Source organism: Delphinus delphis, chromosome 8 (assembly GCF_949987515.2).
Source record: "Delphinus delphis chromosome 8, mDelDel1.2, whole genome shotgun sequence".
Lineage (NCBI taxonomy): Eukaryota > Metazoa > Chordata > Mammalia > Artiodactyla > Delphinidae > Delphinus > Delphinus delphis.
In genome coordinates, this window is record NC_082690.1 from 47377814 (window position 1) to 47405728 (window position 27915).

Below are 27915 nucleotides of genomic sequence, written 5' to 3' on the forward strand. Positions count from 1 at the left end.
TCCATTAAAAATTATTTTATTCAAATTATGTTTTCCAAAAGAGAGGGTTCTGTGCTAGTCGTCTTTGAAAGTTTTCATACCTACAAAAGAAAAACATATTTATAAGAAATTTAATTAGAATCTTTCATAATGTGACAAATGACTCATCAAAAAGCAAATAACTTTACATGTCATTTCTAAAATGCTAAGATTAAAAACTTAGAAAGTTAAAAGTTAATCTGGGAGTTTAATTATTAATTTATAAAAGACAGCAAGCATAGTGATTTAACTGGCTGTATCAGAAAGCACAAATCATAATAAATTTTATTAATTTTTTTATCTTTTGCAAATCTGAGAGCTAGAAGGGACCTAAGAAAAAATGAAATCTAACTCCTTCTCCCTCATTTCATAGATGAGAATAATTTGCTCAAGGTCACATAGCTACATTATTACAAAGCTCAAACCTAATACATTCTAGTACAATCCATGCTATACCATGCTACCACTTCTCAGCAAACTCTCCTTATGTATCTCCCCAACACTGGGATATTCAAAGTGAAAAGAAATATCTATAAAACAGAAACATAGAAAAGCTGAAGAAATAGATTCATGTACAGGGTGCAGTATAAACCACTCTGATGTTTCATACATGTTTATTTTAGATCAAGACTTTCTACTTATGAAAAAAAAGTTCATTGATATTTCAAGCCTCATATACAGTACTTACAATTCAAAATATAAAAAAATGTACAGACCTTAATTGTGGTCCCTAAAACATAAGCAATTTTATTTTCCTGTCTTTATAAAGCCAAAATGGCTACTATATAACAAAATATTATTTGGGGTAAAAATTATTCCTAATGTGAACTCTAAAATACATATTTAATTGCATGCAAATGTTAATGTATTCTGATGTCCACAATAAAAGAATATGTTTAAATGTCAAAGAAGAAATACATTCACAAGCAAAAAACACACATTTTTTGTAGGTTACTAGAAGCCTTAATATGAGAGCTACAAAATGCCCCATACCATTTCAGAACCACATTTGCCGGAATGAACATTTCAGATGGACTTGGTGTCATCTGGGCCTGAGAGACAGCAAATGATGAAGCAAAATTGTAGAAGTTGTCTAACATCTTTTGTGTGAACTAAAAGTTAATAATAAATAGATTAATGGATTATACTAAATACTCCATTTAGACCTTAATATTTTTAATTAAAAATGTTGTCATATTAACTTGGTTTAAGGACTGTGAGTTCTGAGACAATCTAATGCTGAACATTAAGGCAAGTCATAAAATGACATTATGCCACAAAATCATAACAATCTGCCTTTAGTACTTTCTTTATATCTCAAATAATTTCTATGATTATCAAATATTTTAAAGTTTATAACATATTCATTTTGGGAAAAAAAAAAGAAAAAATGTTTTTTCATTCAAAATATCTTCTTTTATCTCCACCTTTGGAGATGCCCCTCTCCTCAAATACCACCCTCATCAAATCAACCTATTTTCTCATATAAAATAGTAACCATATCCAAGAAGTCTTTTTCTTACCAGAAAGATAAAAACTTAAGTATAAAAAAGGAACAACTGGTTACTCACCATCAATTACAAAGAAGAGAAAGGTAACACTATTTCATTTCTATTTCCTGGTCTGTTCATTCTCACTGCCCCTCAAATGAGCAAATCCACTAACATCCTCCAAGACTCCTTTGTCGAAGCAAGAAGTAAACTGATTCACATTTCTTGAGAATCAAATGGGTTTAAGCACTAAACCCCAAAATTAATGAACTACTAACAATAATACTACCTTTTATTCACTCAAAAATAATCTTCCCAACATCACTTTTTCCAAAACATAAAACTAGCCATGAAGGTTCTTGCTGTCTCTTTTCTACATGGAAGAAACATCTTATTAGGGTTTTGGTTTATTTAATAATATCGAGGTAGTTTAGTCCAAGAGACTCTACTGTCAGGGTACTTGAACCAATATCAGAGTTGAACCAATAAGATCACTAACTAAAAGATCAGTACCAGGAGAAAAAAAATCAACAGCAACCCTCCATACAAGCAAGAAAAATTTTTAAATGTAACTTTAAGAAGATCCAATTCATGACAGAAACAAAGTCTGTAAGATACCTAGGGGAAATGCTAAGACAAGCTAATAGTAAGACTTTTGTGGAAAATATTTTAAGACTGTCTTGAGAGATAAGAAAGAAAACAAATGAAAGGACTTATATACCATGTCGAGTGGAAAGATACAATATGTTCACGGATGGGAATACTTAATGTGATAAAGGCACATTAAACCTATATATCCAATGTAATTTTCAACTAAATTCCAACAAGATTTTTCATGGCACTTGACAAGCTGATACTAAAATTATTATGAAAAATACCTAAGCCTATTTTGATGACTAGGAGGAGGGACTTGGCCTTCCAGATATTAAGATTTTTCCTGGCAAAGGGACAGGCAAATAAACTAACTGGAATAAAAGAGAGAGCCCAGGAACAAACCTAAGCATATGTGACACATGATATATAACAAAGATGCTATTATTCAGAATAAAAAAAAATGTGGACTAACTATTCATTTAATGGGACTAGAACAACTAGTTTTCCATAGGGGGGAAAATGAGTTTAGATCCCTTCCCATACCACATACAAACACAATTCAAAAAGTAAAACATTAAAAGCCTTAAGAACTATAAGAGAACATAACATCTTTACATATAGGCATAGGGAAGAATTTCTCAAATACAAAAAACCCACAAATCATAAAGGAAACAACTGATAAAATTTGTATACAGAAAAATATGTCTGTATGCAAAAGATACCATAAACAATACTAAAAGACATGGTAGGAGAAAAAATTTACAACATATACAACAAAGGATTATTATCCAGAACACATAAAGGCCTTTTCCCAAAAAGCTAAAATTAAAAAGTGCCAAAAATAATACAACAGAAAATTGGGGGAAATTATATAAACAGTCAATTCCTATAAAAGAAAATACAAATGCAGGCCAAAAATCTGAAACGATGCTCAACTTCACCAACAGTCCAAAAAAAACCCCCAAAACAATAGTAATATTCTAATTTCACCTATCAAGTTTGGCAAAAATTTAAGGTCTGACAAATATTACTAAGAATGTATAAAAACATCTACCATTGGAAAGGAAAAACAAACTGCGGCTCATTCGTACATATGACATATGACAATTAAAACAAACTAAATCGATTCCATGTATCAACACAGATAAATCTTTAAAAATAATGCTGAGTGAACAACAGTAAGTTGTAGAAGTTTGTGCAGTATGATACAAACATTTATATCCATTTTAAAAACATATGAAAGGGTAAATAACAAGAAGTAAAAATAGAAGAACCAGAAAAAAAGGGATTCAACACAGAAGAGAAATAAAAGGAATTTCTGGAGTAATGGTGAAAGAAAACAATACCTTAACAACAGCTATGCAACAGACCCAGAGAATAATCAGTCCACAGTGGAACAAAAAAGAGAGTTCCAAGAGAAATGTTTCCAAGACAAATTTTAAATTGCTATATTTAAATATATTGAATGGGAATTTACAATTGGCAGAGTTTGGGCATAAATTATTAGAAATGGAAATACAGAAATCCATGCAAAGGAAAAAAATGAGAAATTTATTAACCAGGATAAATGAAAAGTTATACAAAACAAGAAATATAATCATAGCACTACACATGGCTCAGTTTTGAAAAACATTTACCAGGTCATAATACTGAAAACTTTGAATACTAACTTAATGAAAATCTATATTGGAAAGGTGGGGAGAAAAGATATCTGTGTATTTTGGAGAACAGCGGATTAAGAGAGCTAAATCATGTTATGTATCAGTAAGTCAATGGAAAATACCTATAATAAATAAATTAATAAAGAAAGATTAATCAAGTTTCTTCTGACACATGGAAATAAATACAAGAAGAAGGAGGGAAAAAAAATGAGGGGGAGGTTGAAAGTGACTGCTGCTGAGAGGCAGAATAAAGCAGAATATAAAAGGTATAATAGAGGACAGCTGTTTTACATGTAAAACTATTTGACTTTCTAAACCATGTACTACTGATAAAAACTAAAGTGAAGTAAGAATAACTAAGAGCATAAATTAGAAACACGTTTAAAAACACATATACAAATAGTACTATACATGTTTTGTGAACAAATATGGAAGATTTTTTTACGTACTGAAATACAGATAGGAAAGATATATAAAGTTAGAAGAGTAGCTACCTGGAGAGGAAAGGGAAGAAGAGAAGCAGAGAGCAGTGGGCTGTATCTGTAACACTTTATATAATTTTTTAATTAGTAGCAAATATAGCAAAATGTAACAGTTAAATCTAGGTGGAAGACACATGGAAGTCTTCAAATATACCCCACTATAAAGAGAGCTCTGTAAGGATGGGTATTATTTTATTTTGTCTACCTATTTTTATCTGTTTGTTCTTAAAAAATGCCTCGCACACAATAGGTATACAATAAATATTTGTGGAATGCACTTTTCTATATATTAAAATATTTCATAATAAAACATTTAATAAAATATATATGCATCATTAAAAAGCTCAAATAACTTATAATTATAGAGTAAAAAGTCTTCTTGCCCCTCCCCAGGGATAACATCACTTTGTCATGTATTTTCCAGACATTTTTCAAATACAATCTATATGGGACACTATAAGTATTGTTTTACAACTTGCTTTTTTCAGTATAGTTTATTTTTTTAATTACTGACAAAATTTTTAACACCCAGATTCTGCCATTCTTTAATTTGGCCCATTCTCAAGAGATCATATGACAAGTCGGCGCTTAAATTCATGGCCACAATCCTCAAAAATGTGCTTCCTAGCAAGCCCAGAAGGTTTCCCTAGTCCATTCACCCTCCTCCTCTCCTAGAGGACTTGTTTAATAATCCTTTCAGTTTAGATTTCCAATACTTCTTTTCCCCTCAATCTTAGCTGATGACCTTGCTTCCTATTTCACTGAGCAAAGAGAAGGAATCGAGAGAGAACTTGCACAACTTCTCATCAGCACATTTACCAACCTCCTGTGTCTGTCTGTGCCCATATATCCATTACTATAAACACTGTCCATTATCCTATCGAAAACCTCCCAATACGGTCTTATTTCCTACTCGAGGACACCACTTTCACAAGCCTCCCCACTCGCCTGCATCATCAATTTTTCTCTCACTAATGCTTCATTCCTGTCAAACATGATATAATATCACCGATTAAAAACAGAAAGAAAAAAAATTCCTTGTCCCCATAGCCCCCTCAAGCAACCAGACCATTCACCTGCTGTCCTTTATGACAACACTCGTCAAGAGTCATCTATATTCACTGTTTCCATTTCCTCCTCTCCAATTCACTCAACCTCGCTGCAAACATCCTTTCCACCTCTATGAACTCTTGTCAAAATCTTTAATAACTTTTACCTTGCTGAATCCAATGGTTAATTCTTAGCCTTCATCTTACTTGACCCATCAGCAGTGAATACTACTGATCACTTCTTCCTTCTTAAAATCCAGTCTTCGCTTGGCTTCCAAAACAGCACTTTTTGGGTCTCCTCCTACTTCAGGCTGCTCCTTTCATTTCTCCTTATCTCTTTAAGCGTCTCAACTTTGAAATGGCCCCAAGCTCTGTCACTGGCCAATTTTTCTATTTACAGTTACTTCTCAGTGATCACATCCCCTTCTCAACTTTAAATACCACCTCTACACTGATGACTCCCAAATTTTTACTTCTCTTGAACTCTAAGCTTGTCTTCTCCAGCTGGATATCTAACAGGCATCCCAAACATAGTACAATCAAAATTCAACTCCTGATTCCACTCCCAGCCCATACTTGTTCTTTTCACAATATTCCTGTGTTCTTGTTCCTGGATCCAACACCCTTAGAGCCATAGTTGATGTCTGTATCTCAGACCTCACATGTGATCCACACCATGAAACACCATTGGCCCCATCTTCAAATTATCTCCAGAAATCAACTACTTTTCATCACCTCCATTTCTACTTCCCCATACTTCCTGGTTCAAGTCATTAAAATCTCTCACCTAGATTTTCACAAGAGCCTCCTAACTGATCTTCCTCCTTCCCTCTCTGCCTCACTACAATTTCTCTCCAAAGATGCAAAAGTGATCCTTTAAAAATGTAAGTTAGATCATATTACTCTCCTGCTCAAAACTCTCTTATGTTTTCTCTTCCAAACAGAATATAAGCCAAAGTCTTTACAAAAGCCAATGAGGTCGCATATGATTTATCCTGCAGCCACCTCCCCCATAATCTCCAACCTCATCTCCCATCTCTCACCCTCGTTCACTCTACCCCAGACACAAAGTTTCACTTTATTCTTCAAACATAACAGGGCCTTTGTAATAGCTATAACTCTGCCTAGATCATTCTCCCCTTCAGGCCTCTGCCAGACAGGTTAAAAGTCAACCCTTATGGAATTGTGTCACTTTAAGCTCCACGAGGACAAGGATCTTGCTCATCAGGTTTACAACTGTATACTCACAGCCTAGCATACTAATTGTGGGAGGAAAAGAAGAAAAGTTAATATTTAAACCCATTTTAAAAAATCACTTTGAGCTATTTTATCACTATAAAAACTTAAGTCTCACTAAAGCATTTATAAATTTTAAAATACCTATAGAGACGAAGACAAACTGAAAATATTCATGGAAGCCAATAACTTGTATCATATGTGTTTACCTTCATTTTTACATGAATTCTACCACCAAGCTAATTTCTAAAGTACAGAATGTGATTTTTAAATTATTTTAGAAAATAATGAAATGTACATTCCATTACCTGTGTAAATGAGTCAACTGAAGACACAGCAGCATTACCTACAGGAGTCTGCTGAGCCAGACTGTCCAATAATTCCACTGAAATTCCAATCTGAGCAACAGATGGAGTTCGGACAATATTCATGGCTCCAAAAGGGTGCTGGCTTCCTTCTCCTGAAAAAAATTAACATGTGCCACATATTTTAAATTTAACTTGTATACACACAAATTCCTTTATAAATATGTGGGGCTTCCCTGGTGGCGCAGTGGTTGAGAGTCCACCTGCCAATGCAGGGGACACGGATTCGTGCTTCGGTCCGGGAAGATCCCACATGCCGCGGAGCAACTGCGCCTGTGAGCCATGGCCGCTGAGCCTGTGCGTCCGGAGCCTGTGCTCCGCAACGGGAGAGGCCACAACAGTGAGAGGCCCGTGTACCGCAAAAAATAAATTAAAAAATAATAATAATAATAATAAAATATAAATATGTGAAGAGCCTCTGATCTATATGCACTAAAAAGTTCTGTTACATGAAAGTTTGTCTCTTCTCAGATAAATGTAAAAGGATGCCTAGCTTTTACCGTATTAACAAATAATTAAGAAAACCAAAATTTTCCTCACCAGAAAAATAGCTGTTACTTTTCTAAAACTTACAAAATTATTGCAGCTAGAAATGGAAACTAAGAGAATAAGAGAAAAATAAATGAGCATAAACTAGATAACAGATTCTCAATGCTAACTCTGAGGGAAGGATATTTAAAAAAATTTTTAGAATTAGTTTTAATATTTTCTGATTATTCCACTAAAGAAAGAGATTTCATTGCCATTAATACTGATAACGACATGGCATATTTTACTAAATGTCATAAATCACCCCACTCAACACCTGATGATGTTATCAAATAAGCAATAAAGGAATTTGCAGCTTATTCGGAAAATAGTAACTTTCGCCTTTACAATATATTTATTTACAAGTAAAATATATAATACATCATAAATATATAAAACATATCAAATGTATATTTGATATATCTGAGCCTCTAAGTGTCAGCTAACTTATACATGAAAAAATAGACCAGTTTTATTAATCCACATAAGACATAATCAGAAAAGTTAGTCTAAGAAAAAAAATCATACAATGAATAGATTTTTGATTTATCTGCTTTTTATATGACTATGTCTAAACAAATACTACAGAACTCTAGGACAACACACATCCCTAATAACTAGAACACTTACTGCAAGTATCAAGACTCATTAAATTTTCAAGCATATGAATACAAACATAACTATTTTTCTGTGCTTTAAAAATACACACACTTCACTAAACATGACTGGTTTAAGATATTTTTGGTATTTTGAAATTATTTGTTTTACTTAATTTCCACATATTTGTGAATTTTCCAGGTTTACTTCTGTTACTTCTAATTTCTATCAATGTGGTCGGAGAAGATACTTTGCATGATTTCAATCTTTTAAAACATACTAAGACTTGTTTTGTGGCCTAACATACAGCTATTCAAGGAAATGTTCCATAGGCACTTGAGAAGAATGTATATTCTGCTTTTGTTGCATAGAATGTTCTACATAAGTCTATTAGGTCTAGTTGGTTTACAGTGTTTTTCAAGTCTTCTGTTTCCTTGATGATCCTCTGTCTAGTTGTTCTGTCCATGCTGAAAGTAAGGTATTGAAGTTTCCAACTATTATTGTTGAACTGATTATTTCTCCTTTCAACTCTACTTCTGCTTCATGAGGCTCTATTAGGTACACAAAAGTTTGTAATTGTATCTTTTTGATAGATTGACCCTTTGGTTTCGGTTTGCATAATTTTTTTCATCCTTTACTTTCAACCAATTTATATCTTTGAATCAATAGCTGTACCATGTTTTTTAATCCATTCTGAAAATCTCTACCTTTTAATTGAAGGGCTGAATTTCATGTTAAATAGATACTTGCCAGTGTACCATTTTAATTCCCTTATCATTTCCTTTATTATATATATATTTTTTATTATAATCTTTAAATGGTTGCACTGGTGATTACAATTAACATCTTAAAATAGAACAACTCTAGTTTGGATTAATACCAATTTAATTTCAATAGTATACAAAAACTTTTGCTCCTATGTAACTGCTTCTCTCCCTTATATTGTTGTCACTAATTACATCTTTATACCTAGTATGCCCATAAGCAGACTTAAGAGTTTTTGTTTTATGCCATTGTCTTTTATATCAGATAGGAAAAAAAGCAAAGTTACAAAGTATGTATTAAGGCTTTCATAATTACCTGTATAGTCACCTTTAGCTGTGTTCTTTTTTACTCAACATGAATTCGAATTACTATCCCAGGTCCTCTCATTTCAGCCTGAAGGACTCCCTTTAGCATTTCCAATAGGGTAAGTCCTCTAGCCACTATTCCAATTTCTGTTTATCTGGGAATGTCTTCATTTCTCCATTTCTGATGGCTAGATAATTCTTGATTGACCTTTTTTCTTTCAGTACTTTAAATATGTCATCCCACTGCCTCTGGTCTAAATGTTTCTGATGAGAAATCAGCCATAATCTAGTAAGGACCCTTGTATGTGATGAGCTGCTTCTCCTGCCACTTTCAAGATGCTCTGTCTTTGGCAGTTTATCATGTCTTGGAGTGAAGTTTATCCTACTTGAGTTTGTTGAGCTACTTAAGTGTGCAGATTAATGTTTTTCATCAAATTTAGAGTTTTAGGGCAATTATTTCTTCAAATATTCTTTCTACCCCTTCTCTCCTCTTCTTCTGGGACTCCCATTATGCATATGTTGGCATGCCTGATGGTGTCTCACAGGTCTCTAAGGCTCTGTTCATTTTTCATTCTTTTTCCTTTCTGCTCTTCAAATTAGGTATTTTACCTATCTTCAAATTCACTGATTCTTTTTTGCACCTACTCAAATCTGCTTCTGAAACCCTCTAGTCAAATTTTCATTTCAGTTACTGTACTTTTCCAGTCCATAACTTATTTCCTTAAAAATTTTTTTCTATTGGTATCTTCTATTTGATGATACATCATTCTCCTGATTTCCTTTAGCTCTTCAAGAATATTTGAGACAGCTTCCTTAAAGTCTTTGACTATTAGGTCCAATGTCTATACTTCTTAGGAACAGTTTCTATTCATTTCTTCTGTGAAAGGGCCTTGTTTCTTGCATGCTTCATAGCATTTTGTTGAAAACTGGATATTGAATAATGTGGCAACTCCAGCAATCAGATATTTCACCTCTCCTTAGGGTTTATTGATACTGTTTATTGTGGCTGTTTCCTTGTTTAATGATTTTTCTGAACTAATACTATAAAGTCTGTATTTTTTGTCATTTGTGACCACTGAAGTCTCTATTAGGTTAGTGGTTAGCTAGTGAATGGAAAGAGATTTCCTTAGAAGCCTGGAACCAAAAAATTCTCCCAGTGTTTGCAGGTGGGCTTTGTGTGTTGAGACATGCCTTCAATGCTCACGCCTTCGGGCTTCCCTTGTGGTACAGTGATTAAGAATCCGCCTGCCAGTGCAGGGGACACGGGTTCGAGCCCTGGTCCGGGAAGATCCCACATGCCGCGGAGCAACTAAGCCTGTGTGCCACAACTACTGAAGCCCACATGCCACAACTACTGAAGGCTGCACGCCTAGAGCCTGTGCTCTGCAAAAAGAGAAGCCACTGCAATGAGAAGCCCGCGCACCACTACAAGGAGTAGCCCCCGCTCGCCACAACTAGAGAAAGCCCCTGCACAGCAACAAAGACCCAATGCAGCCATAAATAAATAAATAAATATATTTTAAAAAATACTCATGCCTTCAAGGTCAGCCAGCAGGAAGAGCTTAGAACCTTCTTAGGTCTTTCCCAAGCATGTGCACAGCCCTGGACACCCATGTGGTCTTTTAGATTCCCAGGAATCCCCAGGAGAATTTCAAAACCCTTGTTCCCCAAAGTATCTTATTCCCAGCCTTTCCTTCCAAGCTTTTTGGTTAGTCTGTTATTTGCCCCAACTGTTGTCACTGCCTCAGGCAGCAGTGACTAATACATTTACCTGTAAACATTTTTGACAAACATATGCAGAAAGTCATTTTAGCAGTGGAAGAGTTCCAAGTTAAAAGAGATAAAGGTGAGCCTTTTAAATCAGTCTTCCAGGGAACCACAGAACAAGTTAATTACAATTAATTGTGAATAAGGTCCATTCTCCTCCCTCTGGTATCAGTACCAGTACCAAGAACATGGTCTGTTATTTTCAAGGCTACCACTGAGCTGAGGAACAAGGGTTGGGAGCAGGGTAGATTAACTACCACAAAGCTCACCATTCTTACAGAGATTCAGTGTTTTTTCTTTTCTGGTTGTGACAAGCCTTTGGTTAGTTTCCAGAGTCCTGAAAAAGTTGATTCTGAGAGTTTTTGCTGTTGTTGCTTTTATGGAGGGATGAACTTCTGGAGTTCCTTACTCCATCCTTTTAATTGTTTTAAGCCTAGAATTATGCTAAGTCCAGAAAATGTACTGCTATTTGCCTGTATAACAGGCTCCAATGATCTCAATCAAGGAAAGTAGTTCAATACAACCTACTACTGCCTTAGTTGTAACTACCCAGAGAGTGATCGGCCCAAGCAGAAAGCCCTGTCATCTCTAACCTCCATCCTTTATCACACACAAGCTCTTGGCAAATAAGTGAAGCCCTAAGGAAAACTCTCTAAGATCTGTTGTAAAAACTGGGGCTAAGGAAATATTCTGACTCTTTCATTTTAAAGCTCTCTGGGACTAAGACAACTTAAGATGGGAAAAACAAAAAAACCCTCAGTCTTCAGTAATCTTTAATCTATATTTTCAAAGAAATCCACTGTGCAGTTAAACCATTCCTTTAGTCAATCTTATTCTCAAAACGGGCTTGACACAGTAATTGGTACCCTCCAAGTACAAAGGTTCTTGTTTGCAAACCATAAAATATTGGAAAGAAACATTGGAACATAATGTACAAACTTACAGTGAGTGTTTAATTTTGGATATGAATTCTTGACAGCCAAAGTAAAAAGATAAACATGATCAGTTATACTGAGTCTTATAACCAAAAAATTAAAAAACAAAAACAGCAGGGAAAGTAAAACATCTGACCTGGTCTTTAAAAAAAACATATATTACAAAAAGTTCTCAGTAACATTCCAATAGTAAAAGAAGCAGCAAATCTTTTAAGGTTGTTTCTCAAAGTATCCCTCTTCACTAGCCTAACACAACTCAGAGGAGAAAATCCTATAGGAAACTAGTGCTTTACTGTCAGTATACAAGGAAAAGCAGTCATCAGCATTTACTATCTGGGTGTGACTCTTTTTAAAACTATATACACTTCATTTCACAAAAAATGTTCAAAAGAATGAAGAGATATTAAAAAACTTTATTAGAATTTTCGTAAGTACTAAAGTACAGCAAACTCAAACATCCATTCCAGATTTCCCACACTTGCCTGGTTTTTAAGTTATAAATAGCCAAAATGGGCCACGTTCTCTGAATACAACTGTTCCTCAAATGTCACTAATAAATGTGGATCTCTAATAGATTCAAGCTTATCATCACTTCTGGTCTTTCTTCTGGCAGCTGCATTGTCAAAGTGCAATACGTGAAACCTTGAAATTTTGAAAATTTTAATGGCTCATAATTTATTGAAGAAAGAATGGCCACCCTCTTTGATCTGTAATTTGCAAAACATTGTCATTTTTAGACTTATAAACATTATTTAGAATAATCAATCCAATTAGTTTCATTCATTTCTACATTATCTTCTCATCACCTTTGTATACACACCCACTTTCAGCAATGCCCACTTACAAACTGTATCCAGTCAAATTTGGAGACCAAACGTAAGAGATGAAAGAATACCAGCACACATCCTTTTACCACATGTCCAAGATTTTGTCACAAAATACTACGTGATTAATTCCTCCTTGCTGAATGACTAAATGGATAAGAATACCATATTTTCTTTTGGCCCTTAGAAATATACTGTTCAATCATCCATTTTTTTATTTGAGAAAATTCACCTAAGAGACCATCATCTGAAGATTCAATCTTGAGATTTTGCTTATATGATCAACTTCACCACCATCATGAGTCTAGAATGCTGCTATCTGCCTCACTGTATTCATTTTCTTTAATAAATTTATTTATTTATTTTTGGCTGTGTTGGGTCTTCATTGCTGCGCACGGGCTTTCTCTAGTTGCGGCGAGTGGGTACTACTCTTCGTTGTGGTGTGCAGGTTTCTCACTGCAGTGGCTTCTCTTGTTGCAGAGCATGGGCTCTAGGCACGCAGGCTTCAGTACTTGTGGCACACGGGCTCAGTAGTTGTGGCTCGCGGGCTCTAGAGCACAGGCTCAGTAGTTGTGGCTCACGGGCTTAGTTCCTCCGCAGCATGTGGGATCTTCCCAGACCAGGGCTCCAACCCGTGTCCCCTGAATTGGCAGGCAGATTCTTAACCACTGTGCCACCAGGGAAGTCCCTGTATTCATTTTCTGATTCACACAAAATTGTGAAACTTGTTCCCCTGTCAATTTTCTTCTCTTTGCCATCATGAACAAAATATGAAAAATTATTAATTCCTAATTCTGTCCAATGAAAGCAAAAAGCAGACAATGAAGATGGTGTCTCCAGTCTCCTTTTATACTTCTTGAAACATGACATAATCCTTTGGGCAATGCAATATGAAAACCATAGGATAAGGCAATAGCAAACTAAGGTGCACATGCTAAATCTGGCCCATAACCTGTTTTTGTATGACCTAGGATAGGTCATACAATAGTTTTCACATTTTTAAGGTTGTTTAAAGAAGAATATGTCACAGAGGCCATATGTAGTACACAAAGCCTAGAATATTTACTATCTTAAGCTTTACAAAAATGTTTGCCAACCTCTGCTTCAAGTAATTCCATCATTTTTCCTTTTTCTTATTGTTTCAGCCTTTCTTTTCTTCCATAGTTGAGAATTAATGAGAAATGATGAAATAATTCCTTGGATGAAACAGCAAAATGTTTCAAGATATAGACAAAATAAGATCACTAATATCCTCAAATGCACATTAAATTTATAAAATGGTCCAGTGGACCCATATGGTAACTGCAAGATAGAATGAGTTTAAAAAATATATAAGTAAATGTTTTCTCTGGAAGACCTCTACAGAAGAATAAAACTCATGAAATATCAATCTTTCTAAGAGTTATAAGTGCCCCCAAAAAGAAACCAAAAAACTAAAAGTGAGTCCACTGGTTAAGATACTTTTGGTGTGCATAGCAGCAGGGATGAAGACTAAAGAAAACTGTTATGCCAAAAATAAGCAATTCACTATGAAGTGGCATTTGAACATGACATATGCTAAAAAGCTACAGAAAAACAACTTAATTATGCCTGCTGAAAATCCTCTTAGTATTGAATATAAAAATCATATATATGTGTATATATATATATATATATATCCTTAAAACCTCTGCTTTATTTCTATTGATAGCCTGACAAGCCTGAAATTACATTTTTTACTCATGCATATTCTAAGAGCTATGTGACTTCCAAAGGTCTATCAATAATAAGTCCTTTAAACCAGACAAAAATAACTTACCTGACATTGTAATATGTCTAGAATTTGTTTGTCTGAAATGTATTTAAACTATCAATATTTACCAAGTATCTAAAGTCCATCACTGTGCTCTATACACTCTAAAGAACACAAGGTAAAAGATACACAAACAGTCCCTACTCTCAAGGAGCTTACACTCTAATAAGTCAGTAACAATTACTTAACCTTTCTGAATAGATTTCATTATCCGGGTGATTTTTAAGATCCCTCCCAGAGCTGTCTTTCTATGATTTTATAAAAACGTAATAACCATTCTTTGAGCACCAACTACGTGCCAGGCACTATTATGCATTTTGCATTATCTCTAATGCTCCGCAAAACACATGCACTGTAGGTATTATTATCCCCGTTTTACCTGGATTCTCTTCTAAGGCTTAAAGAACTTGGTCAAGACTACCCAGCTAGTCATGAGTATCACTGGGATTCAAACGGGTCTAGCAAACTCCAAGGTTGATGCTCATTCCCGTCCATTATCCTACCTGTTTACACCAAATTCTGTAGTATGAACTCTTAACTGCTTTTTATTCATTACTTACTTCACAATAAGCCATTCAAGAAAGGAAATCAAGAAACATCAGGAAGTAAAAGGTTCCCATTCTGGCTCTAGTTCCACCGCATGCAAACAGACTAATAGTAGTATCTTGAGGTGTTGTTTTGTCCTTTCTAATCCCCTTGACAAGCTCAACCCAATCTTAAAATGAAAACTAAACTAGAATAAGTTTAAAAGTTTCTTCTTGGCAACTGAGCTAGATAAAATGAGAGACTGTATATGTCATGTGTAGAAGCCAAAGCAATGACATTAAAATATGGCAGCAAACCCAAAAAGAAAAGAGCAGAACTGTAAAGAAGAAAGTTAAGTGATGATTTATGACAAACTCTAATTTTAACATTTCTTAAAAATTCCTTTTTGGTGCTAAGCCTTCTTTTCATAGATATTTTTAATGTCACTGCCATGAAAGACAAAGAAAGGCTGAGCAATGTGTCAGATTAAAGACTAAAGAAGTGTGACAATTAAATGCAATGTACAATACTGACTGGACCCTAGATGGAGGGAGCAGGAAACTGCTATAAAAGGCATTATTGGGAAAACTGGCAAAACTTTAATGTAGAATGTATATCAGACAAGGTATTGTATTAATGTTAAATTTGTTGAATTTGATCATTATACTGTGATTATAAAAGAATATCCTTGTTCTAGGAAATGTATGCTGATGTATTTAGGAGTAAGGGGGTATGATATCTACAACTTACTCTCAAAAGTTTCAGGAAAAAAAAATATCCAGAGAATGATAAAGAGTAATGAAATTAATGAATATGGGAGAATATAAAAAATTCTTTACACTATTCTTGTAATTTTTCTCTAATTTTAAAATTATTTCAAAATAAAGTTGCTCTAATTCCCTAATGCAAAAATTTTTTTAAGTATCAAAAGTGATACTTTTAGAATTTCATTCCAAACTAACACTACCTCACAGTAGGGCCCTGGCCAAAAAAATAAAAAACAAAAAAAAGGTAAAACCCCAATATAAGGTGCATAGTTCAGGTGCCTAAAACACAAAGTATCAGCCTTTTCTCATAACAAGAGTATTCTACAAAATTCTACCGCATTCATTACTCTATTTTATTCATATAAATATATAATCCCTCTTTATAGCACAGGTAATTTAATCAACTATTTCTTATTCTTCTATTAAGTACAGTCACATACTAAAGTGCTAAAGACACACAAAAAAGTATTTAAGTTCCACATAAGTGTTTTTATTATATCTGACCTAATGTCCTACTCCCCCACCTGCTCTTCCAATCTTGGCCTCTTCCGTTGCCCATTCTCCACATAATTCTCCACTGTAGATGTCACTGGAATTCTCCCTGACTGAGGCATTGAGCCATTTCCTCATTGTATCTTGAAACACTTTAAAATAGTTAACCTACAGAGAAAAGGAAGGTTTTAAGTTGAACTTAAGTATGTGTATGAAAGAATATGTGGATGTGGCTTAAACAAACCCTTCAAATAGGATATGAACTCTACAAATAATTACCTTTGACAGACATATGCATATAAACATGTATAAATATGAATAATATAAATTCTTTCAGTTACATATTTTTGGTAAAAGAAACTGCTTCCACCTTCCGAGTTCAGAATTAAAAATTTAAACCTTAATTTAAAAGATAGTGTGCTCATGTTAACATTACCTGGCATCTCATTATTCATATATAACAGGTTTTAACAGATGTTTAAGTTGTTGTAAGTGAACACCAGCACTCAGCTGACCTACTATATGAATGCTGAGTTTTTTTTGTGCATCTTACAGTTTAATAATGCTATTAAGGCTAGATATCAACTTCAGAACTCAGGTAAGAAATTTTAAGAAAAACTTTCCGAAATTACTGTGAAAAAAATTCAAAAAGTACTGTGAGACCTGATAATACTTAATATCATAGAACTAGAAAGAAATCCTAAAATTATGTGGAAAATGAGTTTCTAATTCTAATTACAGATACCTTTTGTGTTAATGAGATGGACATACATCAAAAATGGACATACATCAAAAAAGCAGCCTATCTCCCAAAAGACTTCATTAAGAAAATGAAAGATGCAGTCCACTGAGAAAATTCCCAGTACAAACCATGAAATGTTTCTCTGGATGAGATTAAGACAAAGCAAAGGCAAGCAAATAATCCTTTTGCCTCTGCTATTCAACTCTGAAGGATGTGAAAATTCTGAACTTTGGGGAAAAAATGTAGAGTATTTATAAGAGATCTTTTGGCTTCCTATTACACATATCTGATTCTCCCACATGCTACTAAGAGATGCAATGTTTAACTTCAGTATGAAGGTGATGAGAAGGGAGATAAATATTTTTAATTCAAAATAAATTACTAAAATGTGATTTTTGCCCTAAAGTTTTCATTTATATTCAGAATTTCACTAAGTGGGCTGACATAGCAAGGAAAAGTGGAGATGACACGCAATAAAAATGACCAAATCCAGGTTCATAGTTGTCAAATACAGATGTTTATTTTGTTAATATTAATTCATGGTACAGTGTAAAAAGTTAACGATTCATATAATAATCCATAGAGGAACCACTAAAAAAAATGCAAAGGTAAAAGTAAAAACCCAATAGAAGAAATATGGATTTTAAAAATACTCGATCCAAAAGAAGGCGGAAAAAAAAACCCAATATAAAAACTTAAACCTAACCATGTCAGTAACATTGAATATTAATGGTCTAACCACCTCATTTAAAAGGCAGAGACAGAGGTCAAAAAAAAAGGCAGCACCTAACTATACACTGTTTACAAGAGATACATAGATTTATCTCAAAGTAAAAATACAGGAAAAATACAGCATGTCACTGGAGAGAAAGAACACTGGAGAAGCTACATAAATTTTAGACAAAGTAGACTTCAAGACAGAAGCATTACCATAATAAATGGTATTTCATATTGATGAAAGGGGCAATTCATTTTCAATCTTAGACACTCATAAAACAGAGGAAGAGAGAACAACTGTTATGTTTCTTTTCTTTTTCTTGCCTCACTGCACCCTTACTACTTCTATTCAACATGATGCTCAAAGGGCTGGGCAATGCAATAAGGCAATAAAAAGAAATAAAAGACATAAAATTTGGCAAAAAATTGGAAAGAAAGTCTTTCCAATCTATGAAAGTCTTTTTCATAGATGTTACGATCATCTATACAGAAAATTCTAGGATGCAACTAGAACTATTAATAAGGGAGTTTAGCAAGATATTCAATGTGTTACCTCTTCCTTCATCCTCCAGGATACAAAGTCAATATACAAAAATCAATTGTATGACAACACCAAATGCTAGCAAAATATTTAATTTCTCTGACATCCAGTCTCTTGAAAACCAGAAGCTAATAATAAAGATTAAATATATAATACACATGAAAGCCTAGTACAATGCATTGCATGAGCAGATATTCAATGTTACCCTTTCCTTCATCCTTCAAACATTATAAAATCTTCCTAATTGGCTGCTCTGGCTCTAATCTCAACAAGATTCTCCAACCCATCCTAGACAATGATTTTACTAAAACATCATTTTTTTAAAGTATCATTCTCTTGCTCAAACACTTGCCTACCAGAAAAAAAAGTAAACCCCCCATAGCATAACCAGCACACAACAGCTCTTTACCTTTAAACCTTACCCCTCGCCCCACACGTCCCAAATAGAAGTCTATCAAGCTACCTTTAAAAGTCTCCTCCTCACTGTCACTTGAAGGTGCAGTGTATACTACTACTTTCATGACTGATGATTTCCAAATGCAATTCCCATCCTCCCACTTCCATCCCATCCAAACCTATTCATACTTCAGGTTCATGCTCCAGTCTAATCTTCTATAGAGCCACTTTCAATTATCTCAGCTCAGTAACCTGCTTCCTTTGAATACTGTCTTGGAGTGATCTTAATATTCATACACAGATACGGAGACCCTAAGTGAAAGCAGTCATCAATTTGAAATGTATGTGCTAAGAATGAAGTTGATATACAACAAAGTCTTTACATAAGCAAGTATTTTTTTCTTCTGTAACTTGTTTAATGGAAATGTCTACAGTAATTTCTAGTATATTTCCCAAGCATTCACAATGTAAACAGACAACTTAAAAATCATGATATAGCAAAAGACATATAATTACCCACTTTTTAAAATATAAGTTCCATACAAATTTTAGTTTTGTTAATATTCCCTTTTATGTGCTAATTTGAGTTTGCATACAATTTCTGTAAAGCAAAGAATCTCTTTATATAATACTGCCAGTATTTCATGATTTTTACTAAGTTTTTGATTAAATGTCTCTTCCGCACTAAACACCAAGCACAGCATCTAAAGATAAAAATTGCAAGAGACTCATTTAAACTTCCCCAAGTCTCTAACCACCAAACTGTATCTAATCTTGTGCCTTTTATTTATTTACCTTTTTTTAGGATTTCTAGATCCCATGGAGGGAGGAAGGAAGAAGGGAAGTTTCTTCTCGTTTCTTAACATCAAACCCTCCCTTCTATATTTTCAAGTTTAGTCCCATCCTAATTCTCAACCATCACCCCAGATTGTTCCATCATCAGCCGAAAAGTATATTCATCGTATAACTCCTTTTCAGAACCCAAGAGCTACAAAGAATCTTCTCTCAAACAAAATAAAACTCACAGTACCTTGTTTTAAGATGTCCTACCAACTGCAATTCTCTCAAGAGAGCAATTCTCTCTCTCTGACCAAAACCTTTCTGTGCAAAATTAAGAAATCTGTTCATCAACCAGCAGAGAACCAAACACTGCCAAAGTTTAACATGAAATTTGCTTCACTTCAACTAACCGTCTACCCTCCCTACTCCCGTAAAATTCTTCTAGATTTCTTACTTAATAAATTCTCAGTTCAATCACAACTGCCTAAAGTTACTTCAGCAAGTCTCTCTTCCACCCTGATATGCTAGTTAGCTAGGTTTGCTCAATGTAATAAAACTTATAAAGGGCATCTCAAAGGTTCAAAAATATAAATCCATTACAAGTCCACCTATTCTTATATTTCAATAATACAAAATCCCCTAATATGAATAAAAAGTCTAATCTTCTCTGTATAAATTAAGAATTCTAATACTTTAAACATCCGAAAAGCGCATTTTCCAAACACACTAGGAAAGAACCACCCAAAACATTTTAACAGCATTTTATCATTTGTTTAATGTTGATAATCAATAAGTCTCTAAATATTTTAAGCTGTTTTTCCTTTAATAAAGCATTGTGCTTTGCTCATTAAAAATACTGCCTTGAAATTTCATTTTGTTTTCATAGATAAAAGCTATCAAAAGCCATGTTATAATGAAAATGATGAGAAATAATTTATTTTTTAAAAGGCAGGAGAATAAAAGAATTACTTTTATCATAATGGAAATAAATCCATTTTCCCATAATGGATTAAGTATTACTCTGGGACTGGATTTTGGACTGTTTTAGCTAACTCCACAGAAAATATGTCACTGAGTAATTATTATTGTTAAAGTTTTGGTTAGAGCAACTGTATTAACTCATTTTTGATTGCTGAATTTTCTCCAGATTGGATGAGATAACACAATAAGGAAATGTCTGGGTTTTTATGATCTCAGAATGTTATGCCCACTGCCCCCAACGTTTTGGGTGTCACAGAGAAAAGGGAAAAGACAGCCGAAGGCAGTGCAAAAATGACAGAAGAAAGCACTTTTCACTATTTCCAAGGCATCTCCTTCACGGAATATAGTGATGATCATAAATGAAAAAGAGATGTTGCACCCCTTTCCCTACTCAAAATGTTGGCAAAGCTAGAGCAAAGAGAAGAGAAGGTAAGGTAAGGTAAGGACAATTAAATTGACAATTTAATTAGTATGTCTCCAAAAACAACCAGTGGGTCCTGGTATACTAGATGGTGGCCAATATTAATCTTAATCAATGCCTATGAGTCTGGGTACAAAATAAGCCTGCACTGTCCCACTATGCAAAGGTTAATAGTTGGCTGGCTACTAGCCTATTGCTATACAAACAAAACCCACCACTTTATGTTTAAGGCATCGCTATCATGTTCCAAAGGTTCCTCACACCCAAACCAAAAATCTCTCTCTCTTGTCCCAAGTTAGTTGCTCCTCTGCCTATATCGCTTATGACTATTAATATCTACCAGTATCCATTTAATTTTCTAGCATGCTTTCCAACTAGTAATTTGATTAAAAAACTGTATAACAGTATCTATTTCCATTTCTCTTTCATTTTTAAATCAATATATATTCATATAAACATCTATACATTACTTTCTCTTTTCAACAAATGGTATTGGAACAGTTTGATATCCACTTGCAAAAAAAAAAAAATTCGAACTTCAATCCATACCTCGCACTAAATACGAAAATTCATTCAAATTCGATCCCAGATACAAATGTAAAATCTAAAACTAAAACCATCTAGGAGAACACTTTTGTAACCTTGGGTTAGGCAAAGATTTCTTAGACAGAACACTAAAAGCACAATCCAGAGAAGAACAAACTGAAAAACTGAACTTCACTGAAATTAAAAACATGCTCTAAGTAAATCAACTATACTTCAATAAAATAATTTTTAAAAAGATGCAAGGGAACAAATCAATAAACAAGATGTCTGCAGAAAAACAAAACAAAAAAACACACAAAAACATATGCTCTATAAAAGACACCATAAAGAGAAAAGACAATCCAAAAACTAGAAAAACATGTCAAATCACATATCTTATAAATAACTTGTATCAAGAATACATAGAGGGCTTTCCTGGTGGCGCAGTGGTTGAGAGTCCACCTGCCGATGCAGGGGACACAGGTTCGTGCCCCGGTCTGGGAAGATCCCACATGCCGCGGAGCGGCTAGGCCCGTGAGCCATGGCTGCTGAGCCTGCGCGTCCGGAGCCTGTGCTCCGCAACGGGAGAGGCCACAACAGTGAGAGGCCCGCGTATCGCAAAAAAAAAAAATATTGATTGTAAGGTTGTCCACTTATCATTGTAAAGTCAATTTTTTTATATATTTGAAGTTATGTTTTATATACACACAAATTCATGACATTCACTTTTTCCGAGAAATATTTAAGTCTTCCTAGTGAATTATTTCATTCCTAGGGAATGAACCTCTTAATCCTTGATAATGCTTTTGCCTTAGTCCCATTTTTCTAAAACACACCTATGACAGCTTTTTGGGAGGTTCCTTGTGTTAGACATGTTACTGATAAACATCACTATAATTATTAGTTTGCTGCCTTAAATTAAAAAAATCCCATCCTGGAGTCTCCATGCTTTCTCTGTTAAGTTTAGTAGGTTTAGATTTATTTTGATAACTGATATATGTGAAATTATTTCTACCATCTCACTTTGTTTTTCACATACCATGTATTTTTCCGTCTTTTTCTTTCTTTTTTTTTAAGTTTTCCTTAAAATTTTAACAGGATTACTTGAAAGTAGAATCAATTTTATTACTCTTTCTAAACCACAGGACCTCAGAAAGCTTACTCAGATCACTACTCCTCCTGTCATATGCACTGTTTTCCAGTACAGTATTTAATTCTTGTGCATTTATTTATTGTATTGTTTTATGTAATCAGGTTGTCCTGATTTGTATATTTGTTTACCAATTTCTTTGCTAACTTTGAGTCTGGCATACCCTTCTACATTCAGGGATTCAGTTCCTTCCTATTAAAGTACAACTACCTTCAGTAGTTCTTTCAGTAATGGTCTATTAGTAGTAAACTCTACATCTCCACATGAAAACATTTATTTCTCCTTCACTTTACAATGATAGCTTTGAGTGTTATTTTATTTTTCCTTGGCACTTTGAAGATACTCATCTATTGACTTTTGACCTCTATTCATGCTGTTGATAAATATGCTAAACTGACTCATTGCTGTTCAGTTATTAATGACTTGTTTTCTCTCTCTGGTGTCTTTATTACTTTCTCTATATATTTAACTTCACTAAAGTGTATTGAGTTGTCCACATTTTTCTTCTACTTATTTTTTCTATTTAGGCGCAGCTACAGAAAAGAGAAAAAGTGATTTGATAATGACTATTTTCTTAATTCTCCCAAAGACTATTCAGAACTAATACCATGCTATATGTACAAGTATCCACATACGGTGGATGCCCTAGGACAATGATTCTCAAACTTCAGAAGGCAACAAAAACACCTAGGGAACCTATTTAAATGCTTGGATTCCATCCAAGTTTTTTGATTCAGTAGGTCTGGGGTCCTACAACAAATTTGCATTTCTAACAAGTTTCCAGTTAATGCTGATGCTGCTGGTCAGGGACTCATGCTTTAAGAACCACTGCCTTAGGGATTAGGGATAATTATCTCAGTGAACCCCCACTGAGAAGGACTGTAAGAATCTGTCCTGGTTCTTAAATCTAGAGATTAGTATTTATCATCAATCTCAACAATTTTTAGCTTTAAATATTACTCTTTCCCATTTCTTCTTGTAGAATTCCAACTACATAAATAACAGCAGCTAACAGTTCATCATCTGGCCAGAACTGCTCCAGTTCATTCTTCACAGTCCTCAGGATAAAAATTAAATTTGATCATATCATTCCCTTACTTGAAATTGTTCACTGGCTCCTCTACACATACAGGGACAGTTCTTTATGGGGAGGGACACATGGATGGGCTTCAGAGTACATGCAAATTTTTTAGTATTTACATTATGTTTATACTATATTACACATACTTTTTATGACACTATCAAATAGGTCTGTGATCTAAGCATGTTAAAAATTGTTAGCTTATTAAATTCAAATGAGTCAGTGTGATACATAAGCTTTTCAGCTTTTCATGATCCGTGCCTGCCTATCCTATACACCATACCTTGTGCCGTTCTGAGCATATCACGATTTCAAACTTTCATCATTAGACCCATATTACCTCTACCTAGAAAAGGATGCCCAATAGGCCTCTCACAGGCCTGACAAACTCCTACTTACCTTCTCAAAAGGTCCAATATCATCTCCCAGAAATTTTCCCCAACCTACTTAAGAGTTAATCGTCCCTTACCTATTCTCTCTCAGCACTTTGTACAAACATCCGCAATTACTTTTCACCCTTCTAAATACTGGTCCATAGAACTATCTTCCTTTGTAAGAATATGAGTGATCTCAGGCAAGAACTTAATCATTATAGTAGATACCAAAATGTTTGTTAAATATATAAACATGTTACCTAAATATAACTTTGCCTTGGACTTTACAGACTATTTCCAGGAGAACACATATTTATAATCTAAGACTTTTCATGTCTGTTTTTATCTAGACTTTCAAAGGAACCAGATATTCAATGGGAGTAAATGCTACCTAGTATCATTCTCAATTTCTAAACAAAATACTTCAAGCATCAAAGCAAGGATTGTCCCTGTAAGATCTAACACCTGCAATGTCAATACAACCAACAGAAGAACACTGAAGGGGTAATCAAATCTAAGAGCTCAAAAGATCTTCGTAGAAAAAAAGGACTCTCACTGTATTTCCTATACAAGTCTCCTTGGTTTATCTGTTTATTTAAACACTGATGTGCATATTACAAATTATGAGAAGATTCCTCTCATTTTTATTAAAACACCCACTAATTCAGAAAAATCCCTTTACAAAGGTATATAGCATACAAAGAAAACCACAGTGAGTGGTTCTCTCCAGAGGCAGAGGATGGATGGGAGTGTAAGTGTAAGGTCTCTTCACTTACCATTTTTCAAATGTGTCAGTACCATCTGATTGTTTTTTTTCCGGCCGTGCCATGCTCACAGCATGCAGGATCTTAGTTCCCTGACCAGGGATGGAACCTGTGCCCTCTGCAGTGGAAGCATGGAGTCTTAACTACTGGACTGCCAGGGAAGTCCCTGATTTTTTTTTTTTTTTAAATAATGTTACATATTACTTCAGCAATCAGAAAAATATAATGAAAAGTAAAAAAAGCCACATTCTGTGTTATGCTATTTAAGAAAAAAGTTTAATTATGAAACTGTTTTAATATATTATTCTTACCAGATTTAAGACCTGAAATTTTGAAGATGGCACTTGGTTTCCCATTTGTGACAAATCCTAGGAGTTGCCAAACTGGCATTCCATTTGAATCAGGATAGGAAAAGTAGACAGATCCTCCCATTCCCTCAGGAAATGGGACTGTTCCCAGCATAAAAACCACAACATGGTTGATATTTTCATAATCAGGCAAGTCAAAAACAAACTTATCCTCTGCCACTTGCTGTGCAGCTGTTTGCACCTAGAATATAAGAAACTCGCCTTAGTGAAATAGTTTGATAAGTTTCTATAGCCCTTTTAGTATTGCTGTAAGCTCTGTTACCAAATATAGTCAATTATAGTCATTATATCAAGTATAACATTGGATCAATCTGATACTCTAATTATGGAATTACCAAATACACCAAAAAGAGTGCTTATTTTAATAGAAAAATCTAAAAATATACATTTAGCCTTAAAATGACTTAATGAATGTAATCTTTCAAAAACATAACTAAATTATTTCAGAGGTGCCCTGAAAGGATTTTACTTACATAAATAAATCACTACAGCTTCAGAATGTTATAAAAATGAAAGGTTGTTCAAAACACCATGCCACCAAAGCTTTATCTTCTAGTTTGAAGGTAAAGAACCTCGGGTAATTAAAATGGGTAAGCAATTCAGAAGTTATTACAGTCAATCCTCATTATTTGCAGATTCATTATTTGTCATTTTGCCTACTCACTGAAAACTATTTGTAACCCCCAAATTATTAAACCCTCCAGTTTAAATACAGAGAATAAAACAAAGGAAGAAAGAACATAAATATAAACCAAAATGCCTATCAGTATTAAATTCAATTTTACCAGTTTTTGGCATGCATAATCTTAAAAGGCACATAAAACCATGGTATCTACAAGTCTTGAAATAATCATCAGGTAAAATAAATATTTCTTAAATGTCAACTCTATCAAAGGCACCAGACATTCTGTTAATCTGTATTATGACACTCTAATCCTCGACCTCAGGAAAAAGGGTACATCTTTTACTGAGTCCATAACTTTAGATTTGGTGAATTTTTCTAGTCAAAGAATAATGTAGTTAAACGTTGAGGCATCGCTAGGTCTATTTGCCCTTCATTTTGATTACCATGTTCAAATACTCCAGAATTAAAAAATCAAACACCGTCAAAGAAAATCTTGTCATGAAGGAACCCCTACTGTATATCCATTATGTAGGTTAGGTGTTAGGTAAATAGACACAGGCACTGCTATAACTAAATTCCTTCCAAATTAGTAGACAACACGGATTCCATAGCGCCTTTCTATTCTTTAGAAAAACACACACATTTTAAATGTTATTCGTTAACGAAATTCGTCCCACACTCAATCCCAGGCTGGTCCTTTCCATTCTTCCTATCCGGAGCAGAAGCAATACAAAGTTATCCCACCAGTATTATCAATCACCACCATCACCAAAACGGGCCTCCCAGTCATTCAAGGGACAGACAATAAATCTTCTGAGGATAGCCATCTCCAATTTATCTCTGTGGTTCCTTAGAACTGTGTACACACTACATTATCAAAAATTGATGAAAAAATTCAACAAAGGGGCTGCAACATTTAATAAAGCAGGGAGAAAAAAATAAAGAGAAAGAATTCTAGGTGAAAGGAATCAGGTCTGAAATGGATTTCTGAGTGGCTTCTACGGAGGCAAGCAAGATTCACCCTCCAGATTCTTCCGGAACAATCCCAGGTACTTAACTCATTTACCTAACAATTCATCAAGGAAGGTTATCTCTTTTTACCAATAAGGAAATTCACTGCTCACGCTCCTTCTGGGGTCATCACAGATATCGCTCACGCTTTAAGTTTCAGGCGTTTCTATCAGCCCATTTCCAATTACGTTAAGCATATTTTTATTACGGCCCTTCCAAAAGGACCCAGCAGTTATACTTTGCCCGAGTACCTTCATCTTCGACAAACAGGACGCTACAGACTAGATTCAAACACATTTACCTCGAACTCACTTTATGAGCTCTGGAGAGTATTTATACTGCCAAATGAGCTTTAGTTCCTCAAATGCAAAATGAGAATGAGAACCACCATCTCACGAGTTACGGTTAAGTTTGCAGTGCCAAATAAGCGCTACATAGATGGCTGAGATGACTAGGAACAGACAAAAGGCGTGCATTGCCTAGGATAATGCACACTCGATAAACGGCAGCTAATGGTGTGACTGCAACTCTGAAAAGAGCTGTGGGGAAAGGAGAGCGAACATCCCAGCGTCCCACTGCCCACCCTCACACTCTCAGCAGTCAACTAGACGTGAGGGGGCTTCCCCGCATCCCGCGCACCGACGCACCCTCCCCTTCCCGGGGCCTCGCCCTCGGCGTCCTGCCCCCTCCCTGAGACCACCCGGCCCCATCCTCACCAGCCTCCCCGCCACCAAGCAGCCAAACATGGCGGCGGCGGCTCCGCTCAGCCGGCAAGGACCCGAAGCCGGGGACTAGAAATCCTGGGTCTACTGCCCTAGTCGAGCCCAAGAACCTTCCAGAACGTGGCGGAGGGTGCCTACCCCTCCGCTACATAGCGAATAGGCCAGCGGCAGGAACGCTTTCGGCACCCGCGACCTCTAACCTCGCCTTCCTAACCACAACGCCTCTCAGGCGACGAGTACTTCCGGGGCTCACACCGCACCGCCCTTACTAAACGGGAAAGGCGGGCCAGATCCCGTATAAAACTACAAGTCCCAGAAGGGCCTGCGCCGGTTTCCGGGAAGGGAACGCGGAGGATTTGCCTGTTGGGATTGGTAGTCCGTATCCCAAATTTACGAATCCAGAGCCGGGAGGAAAAGTTTCTCACGTTTGTCTAACATTTTAGAGATTACAGTGCGCTTTTACAGTCATTTCGCTAGATCCTTACAAAAACTCTAGGAGGTAGGTATTATTATCTGCATTTTGTA

At 35.1% G+C, this 27915-nt stretch overlaps 1 protein-coding gene across 2 annotated transcripts; it reads right to left on the reverse strand.

The window, feature by feature from the left end:
- On the reverse strand, positions 1-27612 carry HIKESHI (heat shock protein nuclear import factor hikeshi). 2 transcript variants are annotated; one of them, XM_060018139.1, is made up of 5 exons: positions 27385-27612; positions 24976-25213; positions 6839-6990; positions 1012-1130; positions 1-80 (listed from the first exon to the last, which is right to left on the reverse strand). In XM_060018139.1, exons 1-5 carry the CDS (start codon positions 27412-27414, stop codon positions 26-28), a joined length of 594 nt encoding a protein of 197 aa, XP_059874122.1. In that variant the 5' UTR covers positions 27415-27612; the 3' UTR covers positions 1-25. The 2 variants fall into 2 exon arrangements, with proteins under 2 accessions (XP_059874122.1, XP_059874123.1); XM_060018140.1 differs by lacking the exon at positions 27385-27612 and adding an exon at positions 25506-25510.
- Positions 27613-27915: the final 303 nt, after the last annotated feature.